Source organism: Scardinius erythrophthalmus, assembly GCF_964197995.2.
Source record: "Scardinius erythrophthalmus genome assembly, chromosome: 16".
In the NCBI taxonomy this organism is placed as follows: Eukaryota; Metazoa; Chordata; class Actinopteri; order Cypriniformes; family Leuciscidae; genus Scardinius; species Scardinius erythrophthalmus.
The window spans coordinates 2778400-2793182 of NC_138236.1; the positions used below are offsets into that span (position 1 = coordinate 2778400).

The window sequence follows — 14783 nt, forward strand, 5'->3', positions numbered from 1 at the left end:
TGCATATGAAAAAGACAACTTTTTATTGTCATCAAATGATACTGTACAATCAGGACTCATTTAGAGGCGCTTGTGGTAACGTGGTTTACTCTTTCTTCATGCTGAGAGACACTGTCTGGTTAAAAATGATGCTTAGCTTTAAACAACATCAATAAACTCTAAGCCTTATTTAAAGTACACTAGTTTTTCATTACACAATAAATGTCAGGAAGCACAGACAGTTCTGATTTTGACTGAACATATCGAGAAAACAAATATAATGGCTTAAAGTGTTCCCTATATATTGATGTTCTGTTTCTTATAATGCACAGAAGAACTGGTGAGCCCTCGCTGGGACGGGTGGGCGTTGATGGATCAGTGTCTCTCAGCATTCACAAGAACATAAGAGTCAAAAACACAGATACTATATAAACTACATGGGTCTGGTCTGGATTTGTGACGGGCCCGATGCAGACTTTACTGGCCTCACAGTTTGATCAACAGTAGTTTGCTCCATCACCAGTTACAAAAGACCTACAGAAAACAAAAAAGGACACAATATAACATGAATTACCTATTCAAACTACATGACATTTTTATTTTTGTTACTATGTGGCAGCCAAAAAGAAGGCAACCTGCTTCCATGTTGAATAAAACAGCTTTTTGTTTTTCTAGACCTCATGTTTTATTTGTTTAATCAGTAAATACGGTTTAATTTGTTAACATTAGTAGAACTAACAATGAAAAAGACTTCTAAAGCATATATTAAACTTAGTTCAGGTCCATTTCAACATTAGCCAACACATTATTCAAATCAAAAGCTGTATCAGTTAATAGACCTGAGCTAACATGAACTAACAATGGGTAGTTGTATTTGTATTAAAACAGTAAATCTCATATAACAAAGGTATTGCTCAGTTGTCGCATTAAGTAAGGAATAATTAACCCTGGGCTGTTGAATTATTAGAAAAATAATGCATGCTCGAGGTGGTTAATTCGACCACGGTGCGAAGTGTCACGTTACACCTCGGGTGTGCATTATTTTTCTAATAATTCAATGGCCTGGAGTCAATTATTAGTGTTCTGCTGATACTAAGACTTTTTTATTTTATTTCTGACATTTGTCAGATTTTTCTTCTTAAAATGCTCTTGTGTCAAACTAATTTCTTACGCAATTCATATCAATTCCAAAATGTAATTTTAGAGCTAGTAACGGAGGCTTGAGACATTGATATGCAGACTAATGCAGTTATTAAAGAGTAGGGCTGGGTCTCGTTTCATTTTTAGCGATTCCGATTCTGCTTATCGAATCCAGTTCTTATCGATTCTCGTTTCCGATTCCAGTATTTTTTGGAGGGAGAAAAAAGGGCAAATACTTGAATAAATATTTCTACCTTTCATTTTTGCCAATTTTAAACAATAACCAATAAAATGGCTAAAGTGAAAGGAGTCTCTTCATATAAAGGTGTTGATTACATTATTACTCCAGTAGGTGGCAAAAATCAACTGTTTTTTCATTGAATTATTTATTCAAGAAGACTCGAGAGATTCGTTCAAAAACGGCGAATCATTCATTAATTAAACAAGTATTTATGAGACACTGAATTAATTAGTGTTTGAATTAATTATTCAAACGAGTTTTTTAAAAATGGACTATTAGACTAAACATGTTATTCTGAGTAGTTGTCTGATGTATGTAATCGTGATCTCCATTTTAAACAAAACAAAAATGATTTTAAGCCACATAGATTCCTGAATTAGGGACCGTTCACATATCGCGTCTAAAAATGCATGGAAAAGCACGGCCGTGCCGCTTTCTCCTCCTTTCCACAAGCGCTTGCGCTCCCGTGGTGTCAGCTATGATCAGCTGTTCGGCCAAGCTTTCGATGTTACAGAAAGGTTGTTTGTTTTTTGTCACATGACCTGCGCACCGCTTGCGGCATTCTGAAAAGTTGAGATGTTTTCATCTCGCCGAGGCATAGTTGCGCCTGCAAAAACGAGCGCCATGCTCCGCATGCTCGTCGCGCCCACGTCGCTTCTATTATGAACGCTCTTGCCGCGCGCCTACATTCGAAATAACGAATTTGCAACTGTCCCAAAGTCAGGAATCGGAATGTGTGCGTCTTATCGAAAAACCGGATTTTTGGAAATTTGTTACCGGTTCTAAAATGGAACCGGTTCTCGATACCCAACACTATTAAAGAGAGAGAGAGAGAGATTAAGCGTGTGTGAATTACCTGAACCTGAGTCTGTGAAACTATAAGTTTAAGTGCTTCAAAAACAGCTGCCTCAATATAGAGAAATATTGTTGAGTTTTGCAGATGCGAATCTATTTTATTGATAAAGTCGCAGGGCAGTGCTGACAGTTTTCAATGTGCGTGAATGTTTCGTTTTTGTGCCTGTAGCAGGAGAAAGAGAGAGTGCTTTCCATAGATAATTAAATATAATTACTTGGAAATAATTTGTGGTTTTTATCCTATTGTTTACTATATTTATTTGCTTGGTGAGTGTCGTTGTGGGTTTTTGTTCTTTTGCTGTCGGATATAAGGACCTTTGAAATAACTGAAATCATCTGGCGAAGTGATATGGAGCTGTAATGCGGTCAAAACCTGCCTGGAACTACTTTAGCCAACGCTAAATTTATTATTTGTGCAAAACATTTTTGAGAAGCAAGTTAGTGAGTGTGATATTATATCCTTACCTTCGCTGTTAGTCTGCACTGCATCTAGTTCCTCTATATTCTTCCAGCCTCTTTCAGTTTTCCCACCAGATCCTCGACGGTCTCCACTTTCACTCCAGCGAGTCTCTGCGCGGGTTCGTCCACAGTGAGCACCTCCAACCGTGAGCTCACATCCACTCCCAGGTCTGCAGGCTTCACATTCGCAATCTTCTTTTTCTTCGCTTTCTACAGAGGCACAAAAAATACGACTAATACATGCCATATGGTACAAGTTTTGCAGGATGTTTTCTTCCCTGCTTTTCACTTATGTTGGTCATTTGAAAAATTACATCTCGTCAATTCAAAGTTAACCATAGAATTTCATTCAAAAGTGCTTTTCCCATCTAAAAATCCTGAGGGAACCATTTGAAAATGCTAATTCTCATTAGAAAAATAGATTATGCTTGCATTAAATAGTATGGGGAAAACATCCAGTAAAACCAATGAGATGGATCACTAAAACATCTTAGCCTTACATCCGAATAAAATGTATATTTTTGTATGTTTGTTGACAAGGCTGCATTTATACGATCAAAAATAAAGTAAAAACAACAATAATGTGAAATATTAAAATATTAGCATATTAGAATGATTTCTGAAGGATCATGTGACACTGAAAACTGGAGTAACGATGCTGAAAATTCAGCTTTGATCACAGGAATAAATTAATTTTTAAATTATATTCACATAGAAAACAGTAACTTTAAATTGTAGCAATATTTCAGAATTTTACTGTATTTTTGATCAAGTAAATGCAGCCTTGTGAGCGTAAGAGACTTCTTTCAAACACATTACAAATTTTAATTCCAAACTAGAACACTTTGCTAGAACAAAAAAACACGTTATCACTTTACAATAAGGTTAATCGGTTAACATTAGTTAACTAAATTAGTTAGCATGAACTAATAATGACCTGCACTTATACACCATTTATTAATCTTTGTAAATGTTAATTTCAACATTTACTAATACTTAATTAAAATGTTGTTAACATTAGTTAATGCACTGTGAACTAACATGAACAGCTGTATTTTTATTAACTAACATTAACAAATATTAACAAATACAGTAACAAATGTATTGCTCATGGTTAGTTCATGTTAGTGTATACACTAACTAATGTTAACTAATGAATCTTATTGTAAAGTGTTACCAAAAAAACTGTAATCCCTATGGGCGCAAAGAGCCGTACAGTGTTGCGTTACTGTACCATGATGTTGGGCAGCGTGGCGTATCTGGGAGTGTTGAGACGGAGGTCAGCGGTCACAACGGCTGGCATATTGATCATAATGGTCTCCAATCCACCATCAATTTCTCTCACCACCTTCAGCTTGCCTCCTTCTAAGGTCAACTCAGATGCAAACGTTCCCTAGAAAATGATAAAATAATTCGGGGGAATTCGGGAGAGGGGTCACTCTCAGTCCATAAAGAAATGTGACATAACAGGCAGAGCAAATATCAATTTAGACTCAATTTCCTAACCAGACGCGATGGGATAAGATTCCAGCGACAAATAATTAGTCTGTCCACACTAGACGCGATGCGACTGCGGGATGCGTCAAAATCAATCACCCACAGCCAATCAGAACAGTGTGTGGGCGGAGTCAGCCAATCAGAACAGCGTGTGGGCGGAGTCTCGCGGCGAGTGCACAGCAGCACCAGAGATTCGCACTTGCAAGAAAATGGATGAGTAACTGCATAATCAAACTCACAAATATTACACCATTTAAACATTATTAAAAATACATACCGGTAGGCCACTGAGTTACTAAAACAATCTTTGTCAAAGAATACACTTGTATGTTCACAGTTTGAACGTTCTTGTTTCCATTTGTTTAATTTCAAGATCTGAGGTGAATTATCCATTGTTGCTTTTACAGCCTCAAAGCTGGAGCACTAAATGATATTCAGAGTCACATTACACGCTTTTAACATTAAATAAAGCACATAAACAGCACCTGAGATTATCATCGCCACACTTTGTGTTTGTTGATCCAGCGCGACGTCGCAGAAAAATAGAAACCGTTTCTAAAATAGGGTCGGTCATGTGTCGCCGTCGCGGCTGGTTAGGACAAACACTCTGATTAACATGGAAAATAACCAATTATCGCGCGTTGCGGCGTCGTGTCGCGTGTAGTTAGGACACGATGTTATGCTCTATTTATAATATGTTTTAGTTACACTGTTGGACACTGGGTGGAGTGTGGGTTTAATAAGTAAACCATTTTTGACGTGTCAGGATCGTATGTGGACATGCAAACTTGTGGATTATAGTGTGTTTTGGCATCGAAACTGTGACAAATAAAGTGATAATTGCAGTATTGGACTGGAAGCGTCTTGTTTGGATCTCACGCGTCAGAAATAACCCTACAACACCTCTAAGGTTATTGTCGCTACATGTACATTGAAAAAGAAATATGCTCATGCAAAAATCACTACCATGATGCAAGGGTCTTCAAATCCTTAATAATAGCGATGCTTTCTTTATAAACATTACTAAAATACACCGATGGGAACAGACCTGTGGCCAGTCCAGTAGAGCTGCCGTCATCTGTCCAGTTTGATTGCAGTCGTCATCAATGGCCTAACAGAGGAAGATTACACAATATCATGAAATCAACGGATGAATATTCAGTAATTTGTTAATACTGTACAATAATGAACCGTCAGCTACCTGTTTACCCAGAATAATCAGATCGGCTTCCTCTTTCTTAGCGAGAGCAGCCATGATCTTGGAGACCTGCAGGGGACCGAGCGTCTCGTAGTCTTTTCCAGACACTTCCACGTGTATCCCGCGGTCCGCACCCATGGCCAGAGCAGTCCGGATTGTCTCCTGCAACACAGATATTAACGTAATGACCAGGAAATGAATAACTGTGATTTTATATTTTCTCAGCATGTAGTAAAAGAACATAAAGACACGAAACTCTTAAAGTCCCCCGTACTCAATGATTTTATCCACTAAAACCTAAAACTCACTCGTTTAAATGTTTTTTTTTTCCAGTGAAAAATTTATCTTTATGCCTTAAAATTGCTTAAATGTATCTCTACACCCTCATTTAGTATACGCAGTTAGTATACACATGGTTTGTCTTAAAGCGTATTAAAAACACCACATAGACATATAAACTACATTAAAAACTGGATTTTAAACCTTGTGCCATTCGAGATATAAGCAGTGTCACAATATATCGCAATACAAAAATGGATCAATATGTATCGTGGATAGTTCACCCAAAATAAAAAATTACTGTGTGAGGAAAAATTCAAGTTTACAGAGTTTTAGTGTCAGTACTACATTAAACTGCTATATATAATGTTGAATATAATGTATAATAATGCAAGTTGGCATAATGATAATGCCAAATGTCTAATGTTACCAGAAAAGAGTGGCCTAAATTATTTTAAATATAAAAAAATTTGAATATCGTGCAAAAGTTTGTGTATTTCAGTAATTCAAATTAAAAGGTGAAACTAATATATTTAGTATACATCACTATATACATATGCATGATTATACTTTTCAGAGGGCCGATATTTCTGTATTTAAAATCCTTTTTTTTTATTGATTTCATGTAATATTCTAATTTTCTGAGATTTTGAGTTTGGGGTTTTCAGAAGTTGTAAGCCATAATCATTTTTCTTCAATATCGTGCAGCCCTAATATATACATATACAGTATAAAACTTGTGTATTTCTTACCTGAACCTGCTGAGGACCACAGCTGACAGCCACGATCTCCTTCACAAGCTTCTTCTCCTTGAGTCTGACGGCCTCCTCCACCGCGATCTCACAGAAGGGGTTCATCGAATGCTTGACGCCGTCTGTAACCACTCCTGTGTGGTCCGGCTTGACCCGGATCTGAGATGGACACAGACACAGAGGAGTAATCATACAGAACGTGAACAGATTCAGATTATTTAGTGCCATGTCAGCATACAAAGCAAAAATTAAATTACAAATATAAATAAAATACAATAAAAACCAACCAAACAAACAAAAACAGCAAGTCATATAATACAAGATTTTTTTTATTAACATATGATAAAAAAATCCAAAACCTTTTCAGGCATAATCTCACTAAATAAGTCCTTAAGCGAGGTAACTTCATAAAAGAGCATTCTACTTGTATTAAAGGGATGGTTCGGAGTGATTTCAACCTTGGGTCCTAGGTTTGGCTCGAGGTCCCGGTGCAAAGGACCCTATGTTGAAATTACTCCGAACCATCTCTTTAAGTCCAGGACAATCTAATAAAACATGTTTAACAGGTAGGGGAATCTTACAAAACATGCTTAAAGTTGGGTCTTCACCTTTACAGACTTTAAGTCAAACTTTACAGAACAAGAACAAAAAACACAAAGCTTTTCATATCCTCCTGAGACCCAGAAAAAAAAAAAAAAGTTTTTTGAATTTAGCTTTTTTTCATGTCACCACATTGTTTAGAGCGCAAGAAACAAATGGTAAAAAATTTTTTTTTTGAAAAATTATATTTTATTCATACGTTATGCTATGTCCTCTGTTTATTTTTTAAGTTGTTTTAAAAAATAAAATGACATGAAATTATATATAGGCATAAACAATGGGATTTTTTTTTCAATCACCAATACATTTTGGGGTTTCAGGATTTCTTTTAACCAAAATTTGTATAAAGATGATTCTCAACTATGTTATGAAAGATTGATACACCATTTAACTTTATGCAATATGGGAGTAAAATGGCCATAAATTAATATTCCCATTCAATGCAATGTATCTATACACTGTATGCACATTAATGTGTTCTTGGTGCAACATTTAATGAAAAAAGAAGTGTGATAATTGGAGTAATAATTAGCAACATTTTAATAATAATATCTAATATTTCATAGGAATATTGATGTATTTCCTTATTTTCTTGTTGTGTCTCCCAAAATGCCTGACAAACATGATTTAAGTCCTGATGTCTCTACAGTGGACATGTAGGAAATCAATGCCCTGTTCTGGAACAGAAAGTCATTTTTTGATTTGAAACGTTTCCCTGAGATGTTGGTTTATGAAATACAATTTGAAAAGTATATTATATTATACAATATATTATCATATTTCACATTTGATCACACTGACATTTTTAAAGACCAAGGATAAGTTGTTTTCATGGTGAAACCTCCACACATTTGGTATCTCTGAAAAGTCCTGAATGTGCTCTTTACAGGACACCCAGGTTGTGACATGTGACATGTATGATGTCAGAGAAATTCACTAAAATATAATGTCCACTACAGTGGACAAAAGTCTATTCCTGAGTCCCAGGAGGATATGACTTTTCATTCCAAGCTGAACTTTTATCTTGGTCAGCTCATTATCATTTATAACGACAATGCTGGATCAAGACGGTGAGAACGGAACTGAGCTGGACGATGACTACATATAGCCTATAAATGAACTAAATTAATAACTTTTTTACAACAAAAATCAAACATCACTGAACGAACTTAAGCTGGACTGTGACGCTATTTTCTTCTGGAAACAAACTTTGTTGCATTATTTTCCTGTTATCTCTGTAAAGCTGCTTTAAAACACTCTGTATTGTAAAAAGCACTATATATATATATATATATAAATGTGACTGGACTTTTACAAGGCTTAACTGGAGGTTGTCCAAAACATTCACAATCAGAGGCGACATGTTTGACCTCAGATGACCTGTGCACACACTATTCCAAGAGTGGCATGAAGGACACAGAGACTCTGATACAACAGAGGCTGTTTCATAACACACACAGCACGCAGACAACACACACTGATCGCTCTGACACTCAAGCAGTATTGAGGACACATACTTTCAGATCAATATCCCTATATAAGGCGTATTGGATCATAACCGACCGAGTCAGATCAGAGGTTTCAGGATCACAAATTACAACAAACACATTTACATCGAGCATCCAGCTCTAACTCATTGGAATCTGATTTGAAAAGATCACAACAACACAGATTTGGGACATTTCACGATGTGTTGGTAACAAGCCTGATCAATATGATCTGACAGATCAATAAATCACAGCATAGCAACTCATTTGTAATCTGATTTCTTGATAAAGGCCATTATAGAAGGTCAAAAGAACAAAGATTACAGACTAAATCAGAAAATGAGTATTCAGAGATCGATCAAATACGGTTTTGCACACTGGGTGTATAACACATTTAAGCAAACGTTGTAGATCTGCATTCTATGTTAAAAAAAATTGCTAATTGAGTGATCAATAAAATAAGTTTATCTTGTATCTTGAAAATCAAGTAATCTCAACCATGACACTTTTTTTTTTGTCAGTGATCTTTTAATATTTTTAATACATTATCTTATCAATTCTGTTTAATATTTTTTTATTAAAAAATTATCAATTCAAAATCAAAAAGACGATGAATACATAAGTCTGTTTAATAAAATGTCCCTTCTTCCCCTATATTTTAAACAAAAGTGAAATTATACAAAAACTTTGGATAAAAGTACTTGATAACTTATAATGGCATTTTCTTACATATTAAATATAAATCTCAGCATTGCCTAAATGCAATTACATTTATAGACAACAGATGGAAATATTTTATTTTCCATCTGTTGTCTATAAATGTAATTGCATTTAGGCAATGCTGAGATTTATATTTAATATGTAAGAAAATGGCATTATAATTTATCAAGTTTGACCCACGTTTTGACAATAAATATTAATAATATAAACTTCAACATTAACACTGATTAAATGTGAAAACATTTAATTCTTTTTAGGAATTCCTGCAGTCATATTAAAAGATCACATGTATTTCATTTTTGACACTTTTATATGTATTAGTAGTGCTGTCAAATCGATTAATTGCAATTAATCACAAAAGTCTGTGTTTGTATAATATGTGTGTGCAATAAATATGTAAATGTATACACACACACACACACACACACACACACACATATATATATATATATATATATATATATATATATATATACAACAAACACAAACTTTTATGTAAGATGCGATTAATCGATTTAACAGGACTAATTATTATGTTATGCAACGTGCATGTTTATGAAATTACAGCTGGACAGTTGTTTACAGTAGAATATAGTTCATTATTATGATCCCACGGCCATGATTGGAAGTAGTTTCGTCAGATATTAATTAAAACAACAATATTAATAACGCTGACCTTCATCAAACAACCCAGTTTATACAGAGCTATCCTCATTCAACAGAGCAGCTGGCCTACACTCAGCTCTTTTCCTTGCCATAAACTGTCCAAAGCAGGACAACACCGTGTTTATTCATAATTAAAAGCATTAGAGTGTGTTTTATCTGATGTGTACCTTGACAGCATAATCAATGACCCGTTTAACTCCGACCAGAACTCGGGCGCTCATCGTGGACCTTCCTCTGTTCGACGCCGGGCATCGGTGAACTTCAGCAGAAGGATCTTGCCGGAGCGCTAGTGGTGTGACACCATTAGGGGCGGGGCTTAGCGTACGCCCGTTCTGTGAGCCAATAGAACTGCTCAGATCTGGGAGCTGTCAATCAAAAGCTAAGCTGTGGCCAATCAGTAACTTGGGTGTTCTTGCACTCGAGCTGAAACCTGGCTGAAACGGACTTAAAATTGGTTCCTTTGTAAGTAGGTTAAAGGTCGTGTGACTCACTGTTGTTACTAAACGCTGCGCTGCCAGCATATCTAGACTTCACTCAATATTAAACGAAATTATTACAATAAGTGGTGAGAAAAACGCAACTTTCTAAGAATTAGAAACTAAATACATTGGCAAAATGATTCACTGAAGCGCTCGAAAGGAGGACATCTGGTGGTCACAATGAAAAGCCTTCAGTCAAAATTAACCAGTGCCCTTATTTTTTTTTAATGTAAACAAAGAGCTTGAATTTGTGTGTAATAATATTTTGATTATAGGTATAGATTTCTTAAAGTTGCTCCGAGTTTTGTTCATATACGTGTGTATACATTGGAAACATGGAACATTTGGAAACATTACTATTTTAATGTTTTTGAAAGAAGCCTCTTCAGCTCAACAAACCTGCATTTATTTGATCAAAAATATAAAACAAACTGTAAAATATTATTATAGAAATATTATTACAATGTAAAATAGCTGTTTTCTATGTAAATATATAGTAAACTGTAATTTATGTGATCAACATTACTCCAGTCTCCAGTGTCACATGATCCTTCAGAAATCATTCTAATATGATGATTTATTATCAATGTTGGAAACAGTTGTGCTGCTTAATATTTTTTTAATAACCAGTGGTACGTTTTTTTAGGATTCTTTGATGAAAAAAAAAAGCAAAAACAAAGAAAACAAAACAGCATGTACTGTTCCAAAGTTTGGGGTCAGTAATTTTTTTCTTTCTTTTTTTGAAATAAATTTATATTTTTATTGAGCAAGGATGTGTTAAATTGATAAAAGGATAGTAAAAACTTATATTGTTAGAAAAGATTTCTGTTTTGAATAAATCCTGTTTTAACTTTTTATTGATGAATACTGAAAAGTATTACAAGTTCCAAACAAATATTAAGCAGCACAGCTGTTTACAACATTGATAATAAATCAGCAAATGATAATTAATTCTGAAGGATCATGTGACACTGAAGACTGGAGTAAAGATGCTGAAAATACAGCTTTGATCACAGGAATAAATGATAAAATATTCAGTTATTTTAAATTGTAATAATATTTCGCATTATTACAGTTTTTTTCTGTATTTTTTATCAAATAAAAATAAGATAAAATACTGAAAAACATATAGATATACTGTATGTGTATGAAATGTTTACATTTATATATGTATTTAAATATAATATGTTATTTCCTCACTCCAGCTGGTGGCAGTACTGCTGCCATTAAGCCTCAGAAGAAGAAGCAGAATCTCACATGACTGGAGTGTTTGTTCCCGTGATCATGATCTGTGTGTGTGAGAGTCAGAGCACTGATGGATCAGCTGCAGCTCCACACACACTCTTCACACAGGTAATGCTTCACACACTGTCTGTCCGCAGCTCAGATTCTCACAGAGAGCTATCAGAGATACAGGAATGCACTGTGAAGACAATGATTGAAGAAAATATATTTTTAATAATGCAATTTGATGCATTGTGCATCTCCTGCGACTGGAGAATCAGCACTGTTCTGAATCTGCTGGTCCTCAGAGTTGTTTTGTATACATAGAGACCAACAACTTCTGAGAAGGGATTGTGATTGTAAAAGTTGATGAACTTGATATTGTACTTTTATGCGTCACAGGAACAAGTTTATCTGCAGTCACAAAAATCAAGAAAGGAAGATTGTACAAATAGCTGAAGGTATGTCTGTTATTAAGTTGTGTTGGTCACATGATGCATGCTTTATTTGTTACGGTTCTCTCTTTTCCTGATGTTCTTCTTATTTCCCAAGATATTTGCTTTAGTTCTGCATGTGTAGTTGGCGAGTTTAGCAACAGTATGATGTGCTATAAATGATCTTGAACACTTTGTTTTATTTATTCTTTATTATACATGTCATATGCATTATATTTCATGTTAATCAAGAGACTTTTAGATTACTTATAAGTGCTATTAATTATAAAATCTAAACGCAAATTACTTTGATGCCGATGACCTTTGTTAAATCCTGCAGGTGTGGCAGTCGCCGGTGATCCTCGTCCTTTAGCTCGTGTGGACGGAAACGTTCACTATCAGTTTCACACAGAAAATCCTGGAGGACAGGTGAGTGTCCTTTCAGTGCCGTCATAGATAACTCCTTTATTAGAGGCAAGCTTTTTCAGAGGAGGATTAAACCGATGTCGATGCCAACAGCCTTTGACTATCTGTCTGATATAGTTCATTTCTTAGTTAGTTCATGTTTTTTGTCATTTTTGTCTCTCTTAATGGGAACCTTATAAACTCGACCAAGTATCTGTGTGGGTTTACCTCAAAATACCTCAAAATGCCTTCAAATTATATTTCAGAAATGAAGGATGAGTTATTTGTTCAATTATTTTTTGCATTATTTTTAATGAAAAAAAAAAAGAAAAGGGGGGTGGGGGGGTTATTAAAATTGTATTATATATTTTGGTAGTATTTAATGAATGCTTATTAAACAATATTAAAAATACTGAATAAAATACAGATCCCCCCCCCCCCCCCCCTCTAATATAATGAGAACAACCACTGAGAATAATGAGAATTTAGTTGTACATAAATGGCCATTGAAAATAGATTTATTTTATTTTTCATTGCCCAAGTACCTGTCTGGTTTTACAACAAAATGCCCAAAAATTAAATTTCAGAGAATGAAGGATGAATTATTTTTTCATTACTTTAATGCAAAAAAAGGAGGGATTTTATTAAAATGGTATAGTTATACATTATGGCAGTATTTAATTTATGCTGATTAAACAATATTAAAAATACTGAATAAAAAACATTAGCATTTTTCCCCCTCTAATATAATGAGAACAACCACTGAGAATAATAGGAATAACAAAAATACAGTAATGAGATTGTAGGGGGGAAAAGTACATAAATGGACATTGAAAAAAGCTTTATTTTCTTTATGAATATCGTTTTCTTGAGTTTCACCTATTTGCACTGGCAGTCATGTGATTCTAATCTCTCACTGGGATTGGCACTGGGCCTGTGTCACATGTCAGTCAGAAGGTGGGTCACATGACAGATGATTGGAGGGGGGGCTGTTAAGGGGCATTTACAAATGTGTATTCTTTCAGTGAACAACTGTGTCGTTTTAGACCTTTAAATTAGATCATGCACAGCTCTCTGCATGGGACTGGAGGGATGATTATTAAATGGATGAATGGAGAATTCAGCCAGGAGACGCTGGAAACTTTCCCATGAACACTTTATAGTTAATCATGACATTTTCCATGCTTATTTAGGTCGACAAAAAGCAGCAGACTCTCTCGTTTTGAATGTCGAGATGTTGCGATACCTTAATCACATCATATCTTGCTGTACAACATCAGCTAAAGTATCATTTAAATCCCCCCTGTGGTGAAAATCCAGCTTTTAATGTTGTTTATATCTCTATGTGGTGTTTTTAATACGCTTTAAGACAAACCATGTGTAAATTCATAAGTCGACAGCATTGCTGAGTATTTCCTCGCTTTGAAATCGCTGGTGTTTCTGACGTCACAAACTACCTTGTAACCAATCAGATCAACGTGTGATCGTCAACCAGTGAATCTCTGAGCTGAGTGAGTGAGTGGAGGCGGGGCTCATTTGCATATTCATAGGACCACGTATACAAAGTGTAGTTACATTCAAGCAACGTTATGGCATGAAGATTTTTTTTTTCAAGGAAAAAACTTTTAAATATGTAATGTTGGTGATCAAAGGTGTGCTTTAAGGAATACAATTACTGACTACAGGGGGACTTTAAAGGGGTGGTGTAATGCTCTTTTCACAAGATGTAAAATAAGTCTCTGATGTCCCCAGAGTGTGTGTGTGAAGTTTTAGCTCAAAAAACCCACAGATATTTTTATATAGCATGTTAAAATTGTCACTTTTTGAGAGTGAGCAAAAACACACCATTTTTGTGTCTGTCCCTTTAAAGGGACACTTCACCCATTTGCATTAAGCTTTGCATTGTTAGAAACCCAGTCATTCTATTGAATGGTCATGCAACACTCTCTCATTTTCCCCTGAGATGGGAGAAATCTGTTATTTACCTCTTACACTTCCTCCTACAATGACGCAAAAATCGTCATTTTGCGTCATTGTAGGAGGAAGTGTAAGAGGGGGGGATTGCTGTTGAGACTACAAGCACTAGTTCCTCATCTTTCCCAGGGGGCGGGACCCGCTCACGCTACAGACCTATTACAGATCAGTGGGTGGGACTTTACTCTCTGAAACTGAAAGCAATATCCTCCATCTTGTTTGAAGCTAAGCTAACAGGCGCTGTGGAGACAGATGTAAAGTTATGACAATAGCGGAGGAGAGTGCTCAATATGATATAGAAGAAGAGGATTTCGGAAGTCTGATGCTTGAATCAGGTGTTTGTGGCAACCTTTACAAGCCGCATTATAGCGAAGAGCAGCCGAGGCAGAAGACC

The 14783-nt window shown here is 35.4% G+C and overlaps 3 protein-coding genes across 6 annotated transcripts in view; 1 reads left to right on the forward strand and 2 right to left on the reverse strand.

Annotated features, from left to right (window-relative positions):
• Positions 1-10529, reverse strand: etfb (electron transfer flavoprotein subunit beta). The gene is made up of 7 exons (XM_081389701.1): positions 10041-10529; positions 6401-6559; positions 5373-5531; positions 5220-5282; positions 3909-4067; positions 2681-2884; positions 1-513 (listed from the first exon to the last, which is right to left on the reverse strand). Exons 1-6 carry the CDS (start codon positions 10092-10094, stop codon positions 2714-2716), a joined length of 765 nt encoding a protein of 254 aa, XP_081245827.1. The 5' UTR covers positions 10095-10529; the 3' UTR covers positions 1-513; positions 2681-2713.
• Positions 1-14783, reverse strand: part of LOC308704774 (uncharacterized protein) — a gene marked incomplete at its 3' end in the record, with an annotated part of 525175 nt that overhangs the window by 111811 nt on the left and 398581 nt on the right. The window lies entirely within an intron of this gene.
• Positions 10288-14783, forward strand: part of usf2l (upstream transcription factor 2, c-fos interacting-like) — a 22180-nt gene continuing 17684 nt past the window's right edge. For 3 of the 4 annotated variants that reach the window (XR_014031853.1, XR_014031854.1, XM_081389700.1), the window contains exons 1-4: positions 10342-10438; positions 11558-11705; positions 11979-12037; positions 12351-12439. Coding sequence is in view for 2 of the 4 variants with exons in the window: in XM_081389700.1 (XP_081245826.1) it covers positions 11668-11705; positions 11979-12037; positions 12351-12439 (186 nt within the window). In the remaining 2 variants the exon portion in view is untranslated. The other variant, XM_081389699.1, reaches the window with a different exon arrangement.